General features: G+C 48.0%; 6 protein-coding genes across 9 annotated transcripts; 4 read left to right on the top strand and 2 right to left on the bottom strand.

The window, feature by feature from the left end:
• Positions 1-11: 11 nt before the first annotated feature.
• H257_05688 (hypothetical protein) lies at positions 12-1,623 on the bottom strand. Its single transcript, XM_009830625.1, has one exon. It carries the CDS (start codon positions 1,191-1,193, stop codon positions 231-233), a length of 963 nt encoding a protein of 320 aa, XP_009828927.1. The 5' UTR covers positions 1,194-1,623; the 3' UTR covers positions 12-230.
• Positions 1,624-3,516: 1,893 nt separating this feature from the next.
• On the top strand, positions 3,517-4,213 carry H257_05687 (hypothetical protein; the record flags this gene model as incomplete). The annotated part of the gene is made up of 3 exons (XM_009830624.1): positions 3,517-3,562; positions 3,902-3,991; positions 4,035-4,213. The coding sequence occupies 3 exons, from the start codon at positions 3,517-3,519 to the stop codon at positions 4,211-4,213; spliced, it is 315 nt and encodes a 104-aa protein (XP_009828926.1).
• Positions 4,214-5,362: 1,149 nt separating this feature from the next.
• H257_05686 (hypothetical protein) lies at positions 5,363-6,125 on the top strand. Its single transcript, XM_009830623.1, has one exon. It carries the CDS (start codon positions 5,411-5,413, stop codon positions 6,005-6,007), a length of 597 nt encoding a protein of 198 aa, XP_009828925.1. The 5' UTR covers positions 5,363-5,410; the 3' UTR covers positions 6,008-6,125.
• Positions 6,126-6,341: 216 nt separating this feature from the next.
• On the top strand, positions 6,342-16,071 carry H257_05685 (hypothetical protein). 3 transcript variants are annotated; one of them, XM_009830620.1, is made up of 42 exons: positions 6,378-6,386; positions 6,469-6,611; positions 6,658-6,801; positions 6,933-6,994; positions 7,190-7,345; positions 7,493-7,580; positions 7,638-7,801; positions 7,861-7,898; positions 7,950-8,055; positions 8,101-8,201; positions 8,274-8,352; positions 8,457-8,510; positions 8,563-8,624; positions 8,726-8,785; positions 8,894-8,992; positions 9,040-9,177; positions 9,223-9,633; positions 9,702-9,746; positions 9,840-9,885; positions 10,024-10,149; positions 10,249-10,310; positions 10,367-10,515; positions 10,569-10,779; positions 10,826-10,903; positions 10,956-11,013; positions 11,077-11,215; positions 11,270-11,327; positions 11,394-11,480; positions 11,542-11,616; positions 11,687-11,827; positions 11,899-11,976; positions 12,077-12,188; positions 12,248-12,316; positions 12,392-12,601; positions 12,685-12,794; positions 13,181-13,295; positions 13,375-13,439; positions 13,603-13,647; positions 13,710-13,748; positions 13,809-13,976; positions 14,307-14,431; positions 14,535-16,071. In XM_009830620.1, the coding sequence occupies exons 1-42, from the start codon at positions 6,378-6,380 to the stop codon at positions 14,773-14,775; spliced, it is 4,566 nt and encodes a 1,521-aa protein (XP_009828922.1). In that variant the 3' UTR covers positions 14,776-16,071. The 3 variants fall into 3 exon arrangements, with proteins under 3 accessions (XP_009828924.1, XP_009828923.1, XP_009828922.1); XM_009830622.1 differs by lacking the exons at positions 14,307-14,431; positions 14,535-16,071 and having other exon boundaries at positions 6,342-6,386; positions 13,809-14,125; XM_009830621.1 differs by lacking the exons at positions 14,307-14,431; positions 14,535-16,071 and having other exon boundaries at positions 6,342-6,408; positions 13,809-14,125.
• Positions 16,072-16,460: 389 nt separating this feature from the next.
• Positions 16,461-17,131, top strand: H257_05684 (40S ribosomal protein S14). Its single transcript, XM_009830619.1, has one exon. The coding sequence runs from the start codon at positions 16,525-16,527 to the stop codon at positions 16,978-16,980; it is 456 nt and encodes a 151-aa protein (XP_009828921.1). The 5' UTR covers positions 16,461-16,524; the 3' UTR covers positions 16,981-17,131.
• Positions 17,132-17,515: 384 nt separating this feature from the next.
• Positions 17,516-18,759, bottom strand: H257_05683. Of its 2 annotated transcripts, XM_009830617.1 has the most exons (6): positions 18,620-18,759; positions 18,491-18,550; positions 18,364-18,439; positions 18,016-18,292; positions 17,794-17,960; positions 17,516-17,732 (listed from the first exon to the last, which is right to left on the bottom strand). In XM_009830617.1, exons 1-6 carry the CDS (start codon positions 18,679-18,681, stop codon positions 17,544-17,546), a joined length of 831 nt encoding a protein of 276 aa, XP_009828919.1. In that variant the 5' UTR covers positions 18,682-18,759; the 3' UTR covers positions 17,516-17,543. The 2 variants fall into 2 exon arrangements, with proteins under 2 accessions (XP_009828919.1, XP_009828920.1); XM_009830618.1 differs by lacking the exon at positions 18,620-18,759 and having other exon boundaries at positions 18,491-18,579.
• Positions 18,760-21,232: the final 2,473 nt, after the last annotated feature.

Below are 21,232 nucleotides of genomic sequence, written 5' to 3'. Positions count from 1 at the left end.
TACAGGTGATAGTTGTATCCACAACCGTCAGCACTGTACAGTGTACAGGTGATTGCTGTGTCCACAACCGTCAGCACGTTCATGGAGCTTTGGTGGGGAGTGGCTATAGATCGACTTATAACTACTCGTGTGGCTGGCCACACGAGTTTCCTGTAGTTCACTTTGCAAATTGCTTCTCTCAATCCCTAGCGATGCGTGTGCTTTCGTTTTGGGGAGAGGCCTTGTCGCTACTACTTCACTCGACCGCTGCCACCGACTGGAAGTGCATTCCTGGCAACCCGATTCCGTTCTCGTTGTCGGCCGACGGAGAAGTGCAGTGTTGGTCTCTTAATCACCACACTTGCTACAACAATGGCGACTGCCAATCCACGATCAACAGTGCACCGGACGCCCCCGATCCGTTGGTGTGTGGCGCTATGCATCAAAAGGCGTACGGGTACACTGGCTACGACTACGGCCCCGAGCACTGGTGCAACTTCGCTAAAGACGCGCTCGTTCCTGTGTGGAAGTGTCTGGAGGATGCGGACGCGACGTTGGGGCCGTGGGCGAACTCTCCCATGTCTCTTGATGCAAACGGCGATGTCCAGTGTTGGTCCAACAACGGAAGGGAATGCAATGTGGCCCCCGAAGGCTGCAAAGCCACCATCACGTCCGGAGCTAAGCCACTGTCCAAGATGGTGTGTGGGTGTGACATTCTGTCCAAGTTTGGTAACACGGGGTACGACCAAGGCCCCCGGAGCTTTTGCAACTTTGCGCAAAAAGCGCTTAACGCCAGCCCCCCCAACCTCCCCTGCACCCCTCCTTCCGCAGTCTGTACCTTTAAAGACGGCGACGTGATTGGGCTGCAAGCCGACACGGGCGAGTTTGTCGGCCGATGCAACGGTTGCCTGAGGAAGCCGAGGACGACCTGGGACGTGATTCTTCTGGGCCCTCTGAGCTATTCGACCAAGTGGACAGTCCGCAACATCCCCCACATTGGAAAAATCACTCTTGTGCTGGACACGGGGGCGTATTTGGGTCGCTGCCACGGATGTGCCGGAGGGGCCACCCTTCCGGACCAAGCGTTTGCCGTGCCCCCCTCTGGGGTAAACTACCTCGTCGACCCCAACGTCCAGTGGACATGTGAGGAAGCTGGGCCCGACAACCGAATTGCGCTCAAGGGCGATATGGGCACGTACTTGAGTCGATGCCATGGCTGTGTGCCCATCATTGGCGGGGTCCCAGACGCCATGTTCATGCACGCGAGAGACTGGCGGAGCAATGGGCCGGCCCAGTTCACTCTGCACCGCCTGCCGTCTACGCCGCCGATGATGCTAGCCGTCAAGTCTTCACATGACAACTCTGTGGAGTCAGTAGACGAAGCGACTGTTGCTGGGACCGTGGTGATCGCCGTAGCCGGCTGTGTTGGAGTGGCGGTCGCCGCTATGACGATGCATCGCCGCCGTCGTAATGTCCGCCGACAAGGGTTTGTGCGCGTGTAATGTCAGCTGGTACAACCCATCGCGTACAGTTGCACTGTAACGTTACTAGTATTTGCTTAGTACATAGCGGCGACTGACTTGCAACTAATTTGAAGCTGGATTTCATACTGCGGGAAACGATCAACTTTACAATCCTCAAACGATATGGCAGTACGTTGTTCATCATCTACACCATACAACACGCTGAATCAAATCGAGTTCAGTCTGAGGAAGAAAGCAACGTGCACTGCTTTTAATTGCCATTTTGAAGGATTGGCACCGTCCTCAATTTATTTCGCTGAGTTGCTTGGCACGGTTGCACAACTTTTTAAAATATGACATTGCTAAATCTATTTATATGTTAGAAAATTATAACATAACATATCAATGTATGCTATAAATTATAGCTCAAGATGACAATAATTGTTTGCCATCTTTCACGCTATATTTGAAGTTTTCGCCAAAATGCGTCTTTAATGTGTTGCTTCGTGGCTCAGAGATCACCGATCAACGCAAGAACATGGTAGCATGTACAGCAGCATTGATACTACGTAATAAAGCGGCATGGACGGTGTTACGATGGTTATTGCGGGATATAATCACACCCAAAGTAAGCTATATTTCAGATTTTTTGCTTGTTTGAGGTCACTTCACGCATGCTAAATAAGTGCAATCGCCACACATCACGTCTCGTTATATAGCCTGCAGCCATCTCTTCAGTTTTCATATTAAATGTATCACGCCAAGACCAGCCGTTGCTGAGCAATTCAACGACAAAGTCATGTACTTTCTCGATAACGTTAGTTAACATTGTCATAATTTATGACAAACATTGATGTTAACTTATGTTAACTTGATGCTATATTTCGATGTTATCTTTTTAAATTATGACATACACACTACGTAGTACTACGTAGTACTACTTGTATTCTCATGGATACTTTTCCAAAAATCATCGCAACTGGCGGCCAAAATTTGAAGTCCATACGTATACGTGTTGAACAGCGCAATCGAATACAAACTTAACGTTAACTTGCGCAAGTTTTCGTTCAAGGGTTAGTTGGATGCAAGTTACACCAAGCTATAAATAGATACACCACCACCACATGATCGCATATCTTGAAATGTCAGGTCCACAGTGAGGGCGACATGGCGAGACCTGTGACGACGTTGGAAGCAAGTTGACACGGAAAGCAGGAAATCTATTCGATCCTCCCATCACTCAATTGAAAACGCTAGAAAACGTCAACACCAACAACCGACAAAGTCCCCCCGCGGGAACAGAGCTGACCAATACTTTATTTTTACTTATTTATGAGGTTCTCATCGGCGGGTTATTTACTTTTTTGGAAGTCATGCACGTTGTATCTATTCACCATCACGTCTGCAAAGAATAATTTATTCCTATGTTCCCCTCAGACGAATAACTTACTCGAATAATTCAAACATGGACAAGCTGTATTATTAATCGATTAAGGGCAACTCCACCCGTTGGATTTATTGAATGAGATTTATTCGGATAACGTACGGATAACAGCGAGGTTTAATGGAGTTCCAGGGATAAATCTCAATTTCCCCACCCATGAGATTTATTCCGATTCACACACACAGGCCGCCGTACTCTGACAGTCAGAGTGCGGCGGCCTATGTCGTAAAGTAGCTATGGTGCATTTCATCTAAAGACTACAGATCGGCCATCAGGAAAAGACGTTTTAGTTTAAACGCCTCGGTTCTTTCAGTTAACTGTAAACCCAGGTTAAACGTTCTGAATAATCTGGATAAAATGGAACAGTCAGCATTCATGTAGCTGCTACGAGTGCGGAACCAAATGAAACCCACATGACGACTATCACATCACAGTTAATCAAACGTTACAGTAGAAATCCATTCTGAGCACGACGTACGCCACAACGGCAGGTCCAATCAGTACTTCCAGGGGTATTTCGCGTGAAGAAGAGCTCGGCCAATTGGTGCCCACGTAGGATGTTGGTTTTTTTTTGGTTGGGTTGGTTCATCAAAACAGATAATGAATGTCAGCACTCGACCTTGAGTTCCAATGGACATCCAAACGTTTGAATGGCCACACGCCATTGGAACTCAAGGTAGGAGTGCCAACCAACGAATTATTCCTTGGTGATTCAATACTTATTCATTTCTGTAAGCTTTGAGTATAACCTATTTTCATGCTCGAGAAATCAAGGTTATTTGCTTTCTTGGCACAGAGTAGAAGAATTATCTTTTTAATATATTCGCAAAAAAGTTATTTTTTGGTCAGCTCTGCGCGGGAACGCGCAAGGGATGGTCGTCGGTGGGGGAAATTGCTCACATGACCTCGCCCATGGTCGTGCTCAAGATCATACAGTATTTCAAGTGAAAAGTCTAGGGGCCACGATTCTCCATTCACTCTGTTCCAAACGAAGGCGTTTCGGGGTTTTGGAAAGGCAACTTGGCGTCGAATTGCTGCCGCCTCGGGCCGTACGCGGGCATCAAGTTCAATCTCTTTGAACAACTGCAAACGCTGGCCAATCACAGTTCCTTCGGATGCGACTTATCCTCTGACCATCCGTCACGAAGCCCGGCGCATCGTGCAAGTCGACGGCGTCCGGGGGTTCCGGGGGTTCCGGGTGCACGTCCGGACTCGTGGGGCCATCCCGTTCGAAGGCATCCAGTTTGCGTGCTACGAATATGGCAAAACGTATACAACGACCCGCCGCTGGCCACATAACAAGACCCACCTGCAGACCAAACCCTAACGTTCATGCAATGTGGACTGCTGGGCGGACACGCCCTTCGAGCCGCACCATGCCGACGATGTCGCTCCTAATGCGCATGGAATAGATAGCTATTCCACACAATTCCCTACCCGTTCACTTGACACCCTTCGAAGTCGATTGGGTCGATACATCTGGCAAACCTGCACCAACGACTTCTCCGACCCACACACAAATGACTACTGCTTCCGCCACACCTGTACCTACCCCAACTAGTGTATCACCCCCTCCCACCTCGAAGCCCCTACACTGTCCCCGACTTCAACACTAGCACCTCCTCTCCCAGCTCCCTCAAAGCCTACGCCTTCCCCAGCAACTGGATCAACCCGTTGTCCAAGCTTACTCGATCATCGATCCTGCACTAGGCATATTCCCCTCCACCAACCCCAACCCCTTCCCGTTGATCCTGCCCAACACCCAAGCTAAAACAACAGTGTCGGCTAACATGTAAGTTGACTTCCAATTGTAATTGTTTTGCCGTCAACTAAAGTACCTTACCTTCGCCGTACTCAGAGACAGCTCAAATCTGTGCAACTCGGCTGCTTCATAGTATTTCCGGAGTATTGTTGCCCTCAGCATGACTTCATTTGAGTATGCCACATCGTTACAAAAGGTAGTAGGTGGGGACTCGGGAATTATCGATTGGAGGTCATCATCCCATCGCTTGAACTCGCCTCGCCGATGGTTTCGAAAGTCCAAGTCAAGTCACTTGTGCACCGTCACGTTCCAAATGACGTCAAGTTCCTCGCATTTGTACACTTCAACCCTGGCATGTTCACGAAGTAAAACTTTGCACTAACAAATTGAGCTGTTGTAATTGTAATAATGAATTTACTCACTGTCAAATCCATGCAAACAACGTAACCAGCCCCTTAAGGGCTGGTTGCGGAATAACGTTAACTGTGAAATCTACTACAGAACAGGAATGTTGGTTACTCTAGATGCGTGATTTGGCAGTCGCTTTGTCATTATCAGCGTTAACATGAATTGGCTTCCGTGCTTTCTTAATATTTGTATGCACTTTGACTTTTCGTCGTAGCGTGTGTTGTCATTCTGTTTTTCCCTGGCTTTTTTAGTATCTACCAATCCAATTGCTTCATTCTGCGTTAACGATCTCCCATTGGTTCACTCCCCAGTTCTACCCCACATTCCCATATTTCGACCCGCACCGCAATTGCCATGGCGCCGCCTTCGTCTTCGTCGTCTACGTCCATCGCGGGACCGCCGCCTTCAGGCCCAACCCTATCCGAACGCATCGCTGCCATTCAGAACATGGACATCTCTCGCGTACTTCGGCTCATGCGCCTTGGCAACGTGTTCTGTTCAGTGTTCCAGATTGTGGCTGGAATCGGCGGCGTGTTCAACCTCATCGCGCTGAATGTCACGGGCGCGCTTCTATCTATGTACGTGGTGCTCTTCGGCCTGCTCTTCCTCTTGTTTGAGTGCCGCTTGAAGAGCATGGAAAGCCGCATCCGAGCCAACTTTGGGTTCCTCTTCTCGTACAACGGCCGCGCCGGGTTCATTTTCTTCATCGGGTTCCTCGATTTCGGCATGGGGTCCGCCATGGGCACCGTGGCCGGCATCCTTATGTGCCTGAACGCGTTCCTCAACCTCTTTATCATGCTCAAGCACCCCGAGTTCGCCTCTGGCGCTGTCCGCAAGGACGCCGACCCGACTACAGGGTACGCCGATTCCAAGGAAGCAGCGCAAGCATACCTCCATTCGAACCCGCAAGTCGCCCTCCAAGCGACCAAATTTGCGCTCTCTGGAAGATAAGCTGCCATTTCATGGTGCATTGAATATATTCCAGGATCAAGGATGATTCCATCTCCTTTTGTACTGTACTAATAGTAGTACTAGTGGGGTATATTAATCTCACAATTCTGAACAGATATTAATACTATATACTATTAATATTTTTCAGAAAATGTTAAAAACTTGATAATAGTATTACTAATAGTAGTACTAGTCGGGTAAATTAATCTCACAGATATTAAAACTATTAATATAAATATTTATAGTATTACTAACAAAGTAGTATTAATACATCGTAACTTAGTATTATTATTATTGATAGTACTATTCGACGAATCTGACAATACCGTTATCACTTGAAACCGTCTCAACTGGTGAGGCGGCGGCCGCCATGCAACATGTACGTTGGCTGGGACTTACAGGTCTCGTCATCCCAAGGTTAATGCTATACCCCCACATGCTGACTGACTGTCATGATGCAGACCACCCGAGCATTTCACCAAGGCAAGGTGCTAGCTGCCACTGCCATGCCTTTGAAAGCTGGCTCGTCTAACCACCAGCCAGCAGCAGCAGCTTGTATCGTTGAGGCGAATGAAACAGCCTACATCCCCGTCGCATTGGCGAGGTCCTCCCTCCATGGACTTGCAACTCTTTACACGAAAGTCTGGTAGATCGCACTTGGAGCGTGTAGTGCAGGACATGCACGCGTTGCAAGCAGACCACGCGACCAAACTGGCCACTGTCGTCGACAGATACAACAAGATCGAAGCGTCCACGAAAGCTCACTACGAAGCGTTCGTGGGCGAGTTGAAACGGTACCGAATCAAGTTGTATATGCTGTGGTGTGAACAACTCTTTTCGACGTGATGTGGTATTCCGTTTCTAGTCTTTGAGAAGGATGGAGATATTCGTTATGGTGCTCCAGCCTGTGATCGATACATCGTAGGCGGACGTTGGACCGAGTTCAGATGCACAAGCAGCAGTACTCCCGCCTACAAAGCGAAAGTGGTAAACTACTGCCCTCCCCACCATTCATTCATGTCTCCAATTGACTCTAAATGTGTGACAGGTAGTATAAACAGTACTACGTAGTATTTCATATTGCCGCAAGGGGTTGGTTTCGGGGATTTTCGATTTTTTTAAACTAAATATAACGAACGACAAGTGCACTAGCATATTTTTTACCATGTACTACTACTACAGACCAAGCCAAAGCCGAGGCAACGAACGACCTCCACCAGCTACAAGAGACCATGGCCGAGCACGACCGCTGCCACGCGGCGGAGTGGCACAGCTGGCTCATGGAGCGGGATGCTCTGGCCAATCAGCATGCAGCGGACGTGCTAGCCTTGCGACATTGTACGGATTGCGATGATTGGTTGGCGTGAAAATATCAATTTTACACGAATTTAATGCATCTATTGGACACAAATACTACATATATGATGTGATATGGTGATTCTGAATATGTATGGTTTATGGCTCATTTGACTTGTATTTTTGTAGCGTACGAGATGGAGCTGGCCCGACTGAGTGCCGTGGCGCGAGTGCAGCGAGAGAATGCGGCGCGGGCGTTGGCGCATTGTGGCCTCATGTACTAACAGTCTAAACCCGAAACACCACCAATAAATATATATATATTAATGAATAGGAGCGAAGATTGGCGTTGGGAAGTCCAGCTGTTGAGATCCGTTGAGATGGCTACAGATAATCCAACTCAGCCAATAAAAAGCGACAACGACAACACCAGCACTTGTGGGTTGGACGCTCGACTGTGGGTGGACTGGCTTGTCGACCGCGCTTTGCACCAAGCAGGTATGAAATATTGTATATATATAAATATTTATTTATTTATCTCACGTTCGCAATGTCAGATGTTCACGGCCTCCAAACAGTCTTACGCCAAGCTAAGGTATGAGATGTGGTGTTAGTGATTTTTCAGCTTGGCCTTTCGAATGTGTAGACTGATATTGCGCACACTCAAGCGATGTACGACGACTTGATGGTGACGTCGCAGGTGGCGGCAGTGCTGGCGACCGTCGTCTGTGACGTGGTGGATACTATACAACGTACTCACTGAGCCCTGCAAGTGGATTCTTGAGCGAGTTATGTAGCAACGAGCAGAACTTCGGCAGCCAAAGTCCTGCCATTCCCATCGAAAATGGCGGCGGCATTTCATCATGGCACCAAGTGGAAAAGTATCGTGGCGTTAGAGGTATGTTGGTTTTAATATTATATATATATATATTTAAATACGGGGTTGGAATATATTGTTTGTAATATGTAGCCCCCGCAAGAATACGCCCACTTGATCGCATGTGAAATGGACATGGAAGTGCTCAAGACGCAGCTGGATACGCTCAAAGGTCGAGGGTTCATACGTGAACTAATACTGCAATATATATATGTATATATATATATTGCAAAATATAGATGTATTGAATAATATAATTTATACCATGACATATAGGGCAAAGCACGGCTGTGTTTCAGACCAAAACCGCAGCCAAGCAGCGTATCAAAGGTAGGCACAGCCCAATAACTAAAGCTCCAGTCAGTTGAATCATTTGAGACAGAATGGCTCAATGACTTTCAAGCCAAGTACAACCGAGACCCGACCTTGACGGATAAAGCGCAGGTACTGTATGTATGTGTGTTCCCCAAAAATTGATATTCACTTGATGTAGTAAGCATAAACCTGTAATATTTTATATTTATTTATTATGGACAATATGACAGGTGAAGGACTTGTACGTGGCGTTCAAGCAAGCCGAAGACGACCACGCGCGGCTCAAACAAGTACTGTGAACATGCATTGTATATTACCTTATGAGAAATAATATCTGCCGCTTTTGCTCAAAAAAGATATATTTAAATTCATTCATTCATTTTTATCGACTGTGCCAGGACACTGCGACAGCCAAAGCCGCATACGACCTCAAAGTGGCCGAAGTGGAGACGCTGCAGGGCTCGGGCAACATGAGGCAATTTCCCCACCACACACTGGTAAACACGTGACAAAACGAGGAATTTTCCCCATTCCAACGCCGTAGGTCGCCCATTTACGCACCGCGTTGGACGACGCCCAAGCCAAAGTGGACGCGCTGCAGTCGCGCCTCAAAACACCACCCTCGATACAAGAACCACACAGCTCAAATTACCCCTCGGTGCAAGAACATCGCCCCCAACCGGTATGTGTCATTTACGACTAGTTTGATGTTTAGGAGTGAACCTAGGCGGTCGTCCTTGAGCGTCAACCCTCGTTAAAAGGACCTGTCACGACAAACACATCCCCAAGGATTGTCTCGCAACCCTCGATACAAGCACTCGATGCGTCGCCAGGCCCTGCCATTCAGCTTCCCATGACACAATCGTCGCAGCCCGGCAAGCCCTTGTTAGAAGCACCACTGTCATCGATCCAACCTCAACACCCGCCCTTGATTGAAGAACATAGTTCGTCCCTTGTATTGCCGTTGACAGCGTCGCCAGAACACTCCGATGTGTCGCTGGCTGCCCCTTCCAAGGACGCACAAAAACGAACCTCTTTACAAGGACACTTCTCCACCTCCAACGACACACAACCGCCTTCCCAAGCTCACACGATCGAAGTTTCCTCTACAGAAAAGGCCCAGTCTCCCTCGATAGAAGTACTTTTAACCTTGCTAGACGTACAGTACCTGATATGCTCGTCCTTATGACATACGTTTGTTCACAGGACAAGGCGTCCATTTTAAAGTTGAAGGCAGCGTTGGCTGCAGAGGTACTGACCAATGAGTGATGATTATATATATATCTATATTATGTTCACGTCAATATAATTTGCACGCTCAAACTCGTCGTGCCATCTTTGAAGCATGAAGTCGCTCGTTCGTTGATCGAAACCCAATTGGCATTACAAGGTAGGTTAGGTGGCTATTTGCTTGTGGCTGATATATTTATATATATAAATATATACATGACGTTGCTTCTTGGTGTAACTAATATCAAAAATAAATCAATATTTGTATAATATATATTTATTCACATTATACGAGCAGAGGAGCTTTTGTCATGGCGAGTCCAAGCCGCCTCGTCGAGTGCGGCAACTCTGGCAGCCGACACATTCCACGATACGTCAAATGATCTGGATCCGGATAACGACAAGAATGACGATCTTGATATTGGTATTGTAACCCTCTTAGTTGCTCCAGAAGTGGCTACTCGCACTGCAATACGACGTCAAGTGCAGGACACTAACTAAAGTACTACCTCTACGACCCCAGACGAAGGAGAAGACATCTCCAGTGGAAATACTAGTAGTACCAGTTTAATTGCCGAGCCAAAGGTCTGCACATACCGTTTAACTACGATTAACTAACGTGAAATAATGTTACTATGTAGTTGCAAGGCGACGTCGACGGGAGCGGGCTGGGAGCAGCCGTCCAACGCGCCAAAGCAGCCATCGAAGCTGGCAAAGTCGCATGGAATCAAGGGGATAAGGCAGGCTGCCACGTCATTCTCTTGTCGGCGTGCCACGCCATCGCTCCAATGTGAGCACACACATATATATATAATATTACTCAAAATATGACATGTATCTTAGAAATGTCCCTGGAGGGGACGTGGTGGCGCTGGCAGTGGCGGAAGCCGCGACGGTCGTACCAGCCAAAGGCGCGGTGGTCCTGCGCAAGGCGTTGGATGCGTTCGTTGCTGGCCACCCAAACGCTGACTCTGCCGTAGCTGCTCACCAACTGGCAACAACGCCACCAGTGCAAGCCAAAGCCCAACGCAACACAAACACTCTAGCTACTGGGGTAGTATGCAGAGTTGAGTTCTCCTTTGAATATGACTGGGACCTAGAGCGACGGATCTGCCAACTCGACGAAAGTCGCCAACGAGTACAAGCAAAAGCTCAAAGTGGTCGAGTCCAAGTGGAAGGTAGAGTTGAGGGATTCATATACGGAGTTAAGGACGATTTTGAATGTCGCAGGCCGACCGCGTCAAGTTGAATCAGTTGGAGCAGGCGTTGACCAAGGCCAACAATGCAGGTACAATCAATTGTGTGGGGAACATACGGTGAGACTAGGAATACAAAACGACGCTTAACGTAGGAGGCAAAGGCGGTAGCGACGGTGGGGATGCCGTGTCCGATCGTGTGTGGACGAAGAAGTTAGCGGACGCTGAAAAGAAAGCGCAAAAGGTGGTCGACGACCTGCAAACCCAGTCCACGCGCCAAATTACAGCATTAAGGTCTGTTTTGATTTGAGCAACCGAAATGCCGTAAGAGTATTTATTGGTTGGTAGAACGGAGCTGGTGCAAGCGTCAGCGACTGTCTCGGACTTGACGAATCAAGTGCAAGAGGTGCCTAATCACAGATTGGCCACACAGAAACAAAACAGAGCTTAACGACATGTATGGTATATATAGCTCACGACAACTGTGACGGCATTGCGCACGCAAACCGCTCGGCTATCGCAGCTGGAGAAGGATATGGTGGGCTTGCAAGCTGAAGCCGTACGAAATCGCATGTTAAATACATCATATCCTGTAATGTATATATACGATTTTTTTGTAGGCGACGGCCGCAACGTTAACGACCAATTTGAATACGCTGACGCAGCAGTACGCGACACTGGAATCCCAATACAAAGTACATGCTAACCATAGCCTTGATGGGATCGAGCGTCGTCAAACATAATGGTGCTTATCGAGTACTATAGGAAGAGCAAGCCCTGCGCAAGAAATATTACAACACGATCGAGGACATGAAGGGCAAAATCCGAGTCTACTGCCGCTGTCGCCCTATGAGTTCCAGCGAACTCGACCGGAACTGCCACTCGTGCGTGCGGTTCCTAGACGACGTACGACGTTGTGCTTGTATCGAGTGAACAAACGAAGGTTGTTCTTGTATCGCATGTAACGGTGTGCATAGTTTACGCTCGAAGTGGACACGGCACGTGGCCCGCGGAGTTTTACCTACGACGCCGTATTCAATCCGTCGCATACTCAAGTACGCTGATTGCTTGGACATTGGATTTTGATATATATATATATATATTAAAAATATGACTATTCTTGAAGAATACCTTGTTGATCCTTCTCGATACTAGGACCACGTGTTTGAAGACACAAAACACTTGCTGCAGTCGGCATTGGACGGGTACAACGTGTGCATTTTTGCCTACGGGCAGACCGGGTCTGGCAAAACGTTTACGATGACTGGTGGGAGTTATCAAGTGTTCTTGTAACGAGGTTTCAACTAACATATGGATCGTATGTAGGCACGGATTCACATCCAGGGATCACCAAGCGGTTGATCGAGCTCATGTTTGCCTTGCAAGAGTCTCAAGGTATCGTAACCCATACGATTTCAATAATATATATATCCATTTTCCCCGGTAGTTGATGTATTTGTTTGATATTAGCGTCCAACCAATCAATTTCCTACGAAGCGAGCATGCTCGAGCTGTACAACGATCAGCTGATCGACTTGTTGGCGCAGTTGGATCCGGCCTACAAAGAAGACAAGGCGCTTAAGCTGGACATCAAAAAGAACGAAAAAGGCATGGTCGTTGTCACTAACGCCGCGTCCAAAGAGTGCACGTCGGCCCACCAAACGCTGCGAATGTTTGACGGTATCATACTACGAACGATCTATATATATATATATATATATATGCCTGGCAGATAGATATGAAATATCTTTTGTGTCGTGTAGCGGCCAATAAAAAAAGACAAGTCGGGTCGACGAAAATGAACGCCGAGAGCTCGCGGTCGCACTCGGTGTTTACGGTGCTCATCCACAACTACAATAAAACCACCAAGCAGGTAAAAAATATATTTATATATATAGTTACCACAACGTTAAGTTTATTATCATTTGGTTGAAAGGGGTTACAGTTAAAGAGTTGTATTGTCCTTTTACCCAAATTTGGACTTGAGAGTCTTTTCGCCAAATGCATTCGAATCCATTCGATCCAATTTAAGCCTGTACAAACTATAATATACAAGTATTAGTATATATATGGGTTTTGCCCAATGCGGAGGGACAGAGTCGAGTCAAACGTTTGGATTGGAAGAAATTCACTAGAACTTGATTTGATTGGCTTAGGTGGTTCTTTAATCCATTCTCCTAAGACATTCGATTCAGCTGAGGCTCCAGTTTCGAATCGATTTGGCAATATATACATCCAACCTAACAAGACATACAATAGACAAGTGTGGGCAAGCTGAGTCTGGTGGATTTGGCTGGTTCCGAACGGGCAGGCAAGACCGGCGCCACCGCAGACCGGTTGAAAGAAGCGCAAGCTATCAACAAAAGCTTGAGTGGTGGGTATTAAATATATATATATATATATGGTCATGAATATTTCATGTGTTATTGTCTGACCTTGGCTCAACTATGTAGCACTGGGCGATGTCATTTCCGCCCTCTCCACAAATGAAAAGTTCATTCCATACCGGAACAACAAGGTACGACACGACACAAATATTAATTATTAGGATATAAATCACAGTTTTACGCCTATTCATATGTTGAATAATATTACATAGGGTATAAATCATGGGTTTCCATATTAATATATTGAACGTTGCCTATTCATTTGACTGAACATGACAATGAAAACTCGAGTAGTTGACGCAACTCATGCAAGACTCGCTGGGCGGCAATGCCAAAACGGTGCGACAGTTTATAATATATTAAATATTTTTCGTGTCGCTAATATTACCAACCCCTATTAGCTGATGTTTGTCAACATTTCGCCCGCCGACTACAACCAAGTACTATATCCTATGTCCTGAAATATCGACGACATCTTTGAATACTGATATTGGTACCAGGAAGAAACGCAAACGAGCTTGTCTTATGCATCCCGCGTCAAGTTGATCACAAACCAGGCCAACAAGACGTCCGACAGCGAAGAAGTGGCCAAGCTCAAAGCCATCATCAAGCAGCTCAAAGCTGGAAGTGTTGTGGACGACGATGTTGCCGCTAGCGAAGGCGACTCGGTGGCGTGACTTCTACGGTTTCCGCCAAGAATAGAGCCTATAGTGTAAAAGCAAGCAATGACAGCTTCTCACACAGATCATAAGCAATGATACTGGTAACTTCGCACAGAGATCAAGGGATAGGAGGCACTCGTGTAAGGACTATTCTGATGTGGCGGAGTTAATATATATTGGGATGGATAACGTTAATGAAATTATGGCTGATTTAGGGAAAATCTGTATACAAATATTTTGAACTGGGGGTCAGTATTTTGACCAATCCACGCCATGTGTCAGTAAACATAGGGAATATTCGACTTTCCTATGACGAATACGGCATAATGGGGATAGGTGTTTGTAAACCGAGGGAATTGCAATTTGGTGCTTCGCCCTGTCGTTTTGATTGGTGGTGTGGGGTCCATCCGCAAGAGTTTCGATCCACTGACCAACCATTTTCCGATTTCCACAGCAAAATGGTACGTCACGTCGACGTCTCTGTGGATGCAGCTCTTCGTCGTGCAGCATCATGCTCGCTGCATCTACCACGGGCATGCAGGCTCATTGCTGTTCTCCATGTAGGCCTCGTTTGTGTTGTTCGAATCGGCCTCCGGGTACGCGCTCTTCGAAGTGGTCGAGTCGGAGCAGATTGCCGTGTTGCTCGATCAAGTGCAACAGGGCGTGCAAGACTTGGGCAAGTTCGGTGCCGCCGTCAAGCTCAAGGCGTTCTCTCCCTTCGTGTCGGCTGAATCCGCGCTCGAAAACATCAACGCGATCTCGGAAGGGTTGGTCACGGACGACTTGCAAGCGTTCCTCGAGTTGAACCTCCCCAAGGCGAAGAAGTCCAAGTCCGCCGCGGTCACCCTCGGCGTGTCGGACAAAGGTCTCGCGCAATCCATCACGGACGCGCTCCACTTGTCGGTCAACACGAACGAAACCACCCTCGAAGTACTTCGCGGCGTGCGCCTCCACTTTGCCAAGTTCATCAAGGAGCTAGACCATGGCGTCTGGTCCAAGGCCCAACTCGGTCTCGGGCACTCGTACTCGCGCGCCAAGGTAAAGTTCAACGTGAACCGCGCGGACAACATGATCATCCAAGCCATCGCGCTGCTCGACCAGCTTGACAAGGACATCAACACGTTCGCCATGCGTGTGCGCGAGTGGTACTCGTGGCACTTCCCCGAGCTCCTCAAGATCGTGCCCGACAACTACGTGTACGCTCGCTGCGCCGCGTTCATCCAGCACCGCACGTCCCTCTCGGAGGAATCGATCGAGGAACTGTCCAAGCTCACGATGGACGAAGACAAGGCGGCGGCCATCGTCGCCGCGTCGCGCACGTCCATGGGTATGGACATGTCGGAGCTCGACATGCTCAACGTGGCGAACTTCACTTCGCGCCTCATCGGGCTGGCCGAGTACCGCCAACAGCTGCATGCGTACCTGCACTCCAAGATGGGCCAAGTCGCGCCCAACCTAGCAGCGCTGATCGGCGATGCCGTCGGCGCCCGCCTCATCTCGCATGCCGGCTCGTTGACCAACCTGGCCAAGTGCCCAGCTTCCACGGTGCAGATCCTCGGTGCGGAGAAGGCTCTGTTCCGCGCGCTCAAGACCCGCGGCAACACGCCCAAGTACGGCCTGCTGTTCCATTCTAGCTTTATCGGACGCGCCGCGGCCAAGAACAAGGGCCGCATCAGTCGGTACCTAGCCAACAAGTGCGCCATTGCGTCGCGCATCGACAGCTTCATTGACGAACCCACGACCGCGTACGGCGACCAGATGAAGGAGCAAGTGGAGGAACGTCTGGCGTTTTACGAAAGCGGCGCCGCGCCCCGCAAGAACGTGGACGTGATGGCGCAAGTGAGTGAGACCCTCAAGGCGAGCGCCGCGGCGCCGCTCAAGAAGCGCAAGAGCAGCGACAAGGCGGAGAAGAAGGCCAAGAAGGCCAAGAAGGAAGACAAGGTCGAGGAAGAAGAAGAGGTGGTGGTGGACAAAAAGAAAAAGAAGGCCAAGAAGAACAAGGAGTAACCCACGTGGTCGTCGATAGATGAGAAAGATATATACTAGTACTTACATATGGTCCAAATTGAGACTTGAATGACGTGGCAACGTACTAATAGGGATGCCATGGAGTTAGTTATTACTCATGGCATTATTGTGCATTGTGTAGTTTTTGGTGCAAAGTGCATACGACGTAAGACTGTGAAGTAGAGTAAGTGGCAACGTACTCGTCAGGATGCCGTGGAGTTAGTTTTATTACTCATGGCATTATTGTGCATTGTGTAGTTTTTGGTGCAAAGTGCATATCATACCACGAAAGGCTGTGAAGTGTAGTACTATTAATAACTGGAAATTTTACTATTTTAAATAGTAAAATTTCCAGTACTATTATGGATAACTTGCATTTAACGTAATAAATGGATTTTTAATGTGTTTATTAATTGTTTGAGGTCCTCTTGCATTGTATACTCTCGAACGCGTTTGATTGGTCGATTCATATCCATTGGTTGTACTCGGCGGACGAGTGTGCTCCTGCCATTCCTTCATTTGACGGCCTCCATCCCCCACTTGAAGAATGTCGAAGAAGGCCAAGGCTGTGGAAACCGTGACGGAAGTCGTCAAGCTCGGACCTACCAACCGTGAAGGTGAGGAAGTGTTCGGCGTGGCGCATATCTTTGCCTCGTTCAACGACACGTTCGTGCACGTGACCGACTTGTCGGGCCGCGAAACCATCGTGCGTGTCACCGGCGGCATGAAGGTCAAGGCCGATCGTGATGAAGCCTCTCCTTACGCTGCCCAGTTGGCCGCCCAAGACGTCGCTGCCAAGTGCAAGGACGTGGGTGTCACCGCATTGCACGTGAAGATCCGTGCCACGGGCGGGAACCGCACCAAGACCCCTGGCCCTGGTGCCCAATCTGCGTTGCGCGCGTTGGCCCGCAACGGCCTCAAGATTGGCCGCATTGAAGATGCCACGCCCATCCCCACGGACAGCACCCGCCGAAAGGGTGGTCGCCGCGGTCGCCGCCTCTAAGCGCATGGCGGGAACTCAACTCTCTCGCCTTGCTTTCGCGTTGGCTCCTTCGGCACTGCTCTTCGGGTTCTGGCTACAATCTATTTCGTAGTTGGAATCCCTTCGACAGAACCATCAACACAAAAATATACCATGTTCTTGTGTTGATCTACTTTCATGGTGTTGGCAGTACTGCTGTTGTTTACTATAGGTTAGAGCTCGGCACATAACTAACTGTACAGTACACTTGAGTCTGGCATCAATTTCCAACCGCGTGGTGATATCAAGCTGTTGGCCTTGGAGTTCTTTGACCGCATTTGAGTTGGCCGTACAGTACAGTATGTACTCGTTACCCCCAACCTTGAGCCTTTCATCTTCTTCGAGGTCCGGAGTACCAGTAGTTGGCAAGGGAGGAACGATCTCATCACTAGACTCAGGGCGTGGCCAGTGCGGGCACTCCAGCCAAATGAACTCCGACTACCATTTTAGTTAATACTACTACTAGTACTGCCCTGGCTATGTATTAATAGTATAGTATGCTCCAGCATGCTCAACAGGTTGATGTACATACATTCTTATTAAGCTTATGACGTGGCGGATTCCTGTTCGTGTTCGTACTCGATCTCGACGTACGGACCCTTTTGGGTCGGCTGTCGTTTGGGTTTTTTGCGCTTGGGTTGGTCTTCATCACTGCTGCTTTCGTCATCGTCGTCATTGTCACTATCCGACCCTTGTTGCTCGTAGTCCTCCATGTCGCTCTCATCTTCAAAGTCCTATGCGACGATTGGCCATCCATTTATATATATATATATATATGCTCAAATAAAGGATTACCTCGACGTATTCGACCTCTTCTTCGACCTCTTCGTCTTCGCTTTGCTCGCTCTCGATTTCCTCGTGTTCGTCCAACAGCTTGGTGAATTCGCGCTCAGGAAAGTTGTAAATGTCGCCGTACGTGCCCTTTTGCAACCGTTCGAGTAATTCCTTTTCGATGGACGTTTCTGTAGTAGGCCATGAGTACGACGACGATGCTGCTAGTACTACTAGACGACGTACCGAGCTTGGCGGCGACCTTGGCCTTTTCTTCCCGACGCGACTCGCGGCGCTCGATCTTCTTGGAAATGACCACCAAGTTGGGCTTGGTCTTCATGCGAAGTTTCCGCATGCGCATGAGGTACTGATGGATCTTGGTCAAGCGCTGTTTGTTGCGATGGAGCAGCTTCTTGGGCCAATATTGCAAATGTTCGTCCAGTTGGGCCAGCGATTTCGTGTAATTCTTGGACAATTTGATCTTTTCCCACAGGTTTTTAGGCGAATGTGCGCGTTCGATGGTCTAGTTGGTTGTGAGTATGTATATATGGCAGGGACTTTAATATATTGGACTGGCATAGATTAGCGTTGTACCTTCATGTATAAGAAGCATACGCCGTTGTGTTCGCGGATGGTGGCATACCGACTGTTAGCCAAAGGACACGATTGTCTATGACATAAACATAAGCACGTGCAAGGCACTTTACAAGTCGTGGCGTACCGGTTGCAAAGACCCGTGACGTTGTATTCGTTGCGGCAAAACGCAGAGCCTTCGCGCAGCCTGGGTTGGACGACACATGAGAATCAAACATGGACGAGGTTAGAAGAACCACAGGATGTGGACACGTACTTGCTCTTAAACGAACAGAACTGGTTGTTGATCACACCCCAAATGACTTCGTCGTGCTGCATGGTACTGCTGCTGCTGTGCTTGCGCTGGTGGCTTCGAGTTGCTGGTGGTGGAGCAAAAGAGTGAGCTCGTTGGTGGCGCCAGCAATAAAGTAGGGTCCAATCAAACCAAAATGTCACTTTACGAGCATTTGACATTACATGTATCTAGGTTTTAGTATGTGCGTGATTTGTCACAGTTTACCTCTTATTATACATACTACGTAGTATACGTACATAGAGGAAAGTGCACCGAGTACTGCGTTACTGTAGTTTACAGTTAATCAAAATACCTAATAGCAAAATTAAGGAGCATATGTACAGGAGGATTAAGGTTTGCCGTAGTCGACCTTCTTTACCTTGTATTCACTTTAGCTTGGGTAATGTCGTGCACATGGCTGCTTCAAAGCGCATCTCCAATGTTCCGCAAGAATTCCATAGTGAACATTTATATCTATTGTATATTACTACACCATTTTGCAGTTAAGTTGGACGAATGCCCGATGTATTTGGCCGTGTGCCCGATATAATTGGCCATGTGCCCGTTTAATTTGGCACACCGAGTTCGTGTGCCCGATATATTTGGCGCTGTGCCCGATATAATAAGCCGTGTGCCCAAGCAAATGGCCATCTGCCCGAATTGTGTCGTGTGCCCGATGAAAATGAAATAATTCAAATTAAAATTGAACTCAATAAAAATTCATTCGAAATGAAACATACATCACATGCCAATGTGATGGCGTCCATAGCCTCCGCTCATCCGTAAAAGTATTCGAGGCGTAGCGCGTATCGATTCAAACGGTAAGCATCGACCCCTATTTAGCCATTTTCGAGCAGTGCTTTGCTTTATCCCCTTGGCGAGCACCACGAATTTCCAGCCGTCGTCATTTCTGAACGCTGCGACGACTCGTTGCTTTGTGGAGAGAGCTATGCGTTTGTAGGGGCCTCTGGCTACATAGGGGGTTACCTAGTACTTCAATTGACATCATAACCGGAGTTCGTGGGGGTGCAGCTACGTCCATGCTGCGCGTTCCTTGGCGATTTGAATAATGAGCATTCAATATGTCGGAGGAAAGCGCGCGCATTATGAACTTAAACTATACTTTATTCAAGTATAAATTTCGAATTCTTGCCTTCGCGCGTTTTCCTCCGAACTTCAACCACATGATGTTTCCACCAAAACTGATTTGCAATCCATGGAATATAATTATTTGAATTATTTCATTTTCATCGGGCAGACGACACAATTCATCGGGCAGATGGCCATTTGCTTGGGCACACCGCCAAATATATCGGGCACACGACCTCGGTGTGCCAAATTAAATGGGCACATGGCTAATTATATCGGGCACACCACCAAATATATCCGGCCAAATACATCGGGCATTCGTCCAACTTAACTGCAAAATGGTGTAGTAATTGAGAAATATAAATATATCGGGACTGTTCAAGTGGGTGATTTGACTTTAAACCCTAAACTTTCATATAAGAGCTATATACAAATATAAATAAATAAAAAGTGGATCAATCTTGTCATGGCGGAGCTGTCCATGTGGGAGGTGAGAAGGCACGTGGATATGACGTCCAGAACGTTGAGTAGTTCGAATGTCGTTGAAGTCGTGCGAAAATCGTAGTGATTTGTTGTCGTTCGGTGTTGTGGATTACGTAATAGTCGACGGACACTGGCGCTCCAGGACACTATAGACGTCAGCCGTAGGACGGGGATACACGTAGGGGACTTGTTTTCAAACCTAGTGTTGTTACGTTGACGCCACAGGGAGTGGAGTGTCACTGCTACCAACAACGCCCACCTCCACGAGGTCCAGATCTGATATGGTATTTCATGTGAAGGATAGTCCAAATTGTCGTCTTGTTGCCAAGTGCCATGCCCAGACAGGGGTGAAGCAACTACATTCCACAAGTACATGTCTCATCGTTTCCACCGCTATACACCTCGGGTATGAACACTCCATAATGCTCGGATGTTTGTCTTGCAGAAAGAACAACAAGGAGTAGTTTACAGGGAGATACGAAATATCAGACGCCACCATGAGTCTCCTTGCACAGGTGGGGGGAGATTTAATAATGGGGTCAACGTTTCACAGGTCCGGATTTTGGTGTTGGTGTTGCGGTCGGCAGATAGGAGTGAATGTTATTTTGTCATTGGTGGGGGATGCAAACAAACTTTCTTAATGCGCTGCTTGGGCTACAAGTGAAACGGTGTTGATTGGTAAACGGGACGCAGTCACCATTGCACGGAGGGAAGGGATCATTTACTGAGCGACCAATAATGTCGCATACACAACGCACGATGAGAGCGAAAAAGCTGTAGAACTGATCAAACGACGTCGGTCGAGGTTCTCTGCGATCATAGTTATCGACAAAGCCGATTTGTTGGAGGGTAAACTCCTCACGGGATGGTCATGTCTGCGTTGGAGTGAGAATGTCCTCGAGAGAGTGGACGCCTCACTCAGCAAGATACTGGTACCGACCACGGTGAGATCGTAGTGCAATGGAGAGACTCGTATCACATTCAAGATTTGGGACTAAGAACAGTAAGTGGCGTTGTAAACAT

The sequence above is a fragment of the Aphanomyces astaci genome (assembly GCF_000520075.1).
Source record: "Aphanomyces astaci strain APO3 unplaced genomic scaffold supercont1.11, whole genome shotgun sequence".
Classification (NCBI taxonomy): Eukaryota; Oomycota; class Saprolegniomycetes; order Saprolegniales; family Verrucalvaceae; genus Aphanomyces; species Aphanomyces astaci.
The sequence above is the reverse complement of the archived record's forward strand: the minus strand, read 5'-3'. Positions and strand labels throughout refer to the sequence as shown.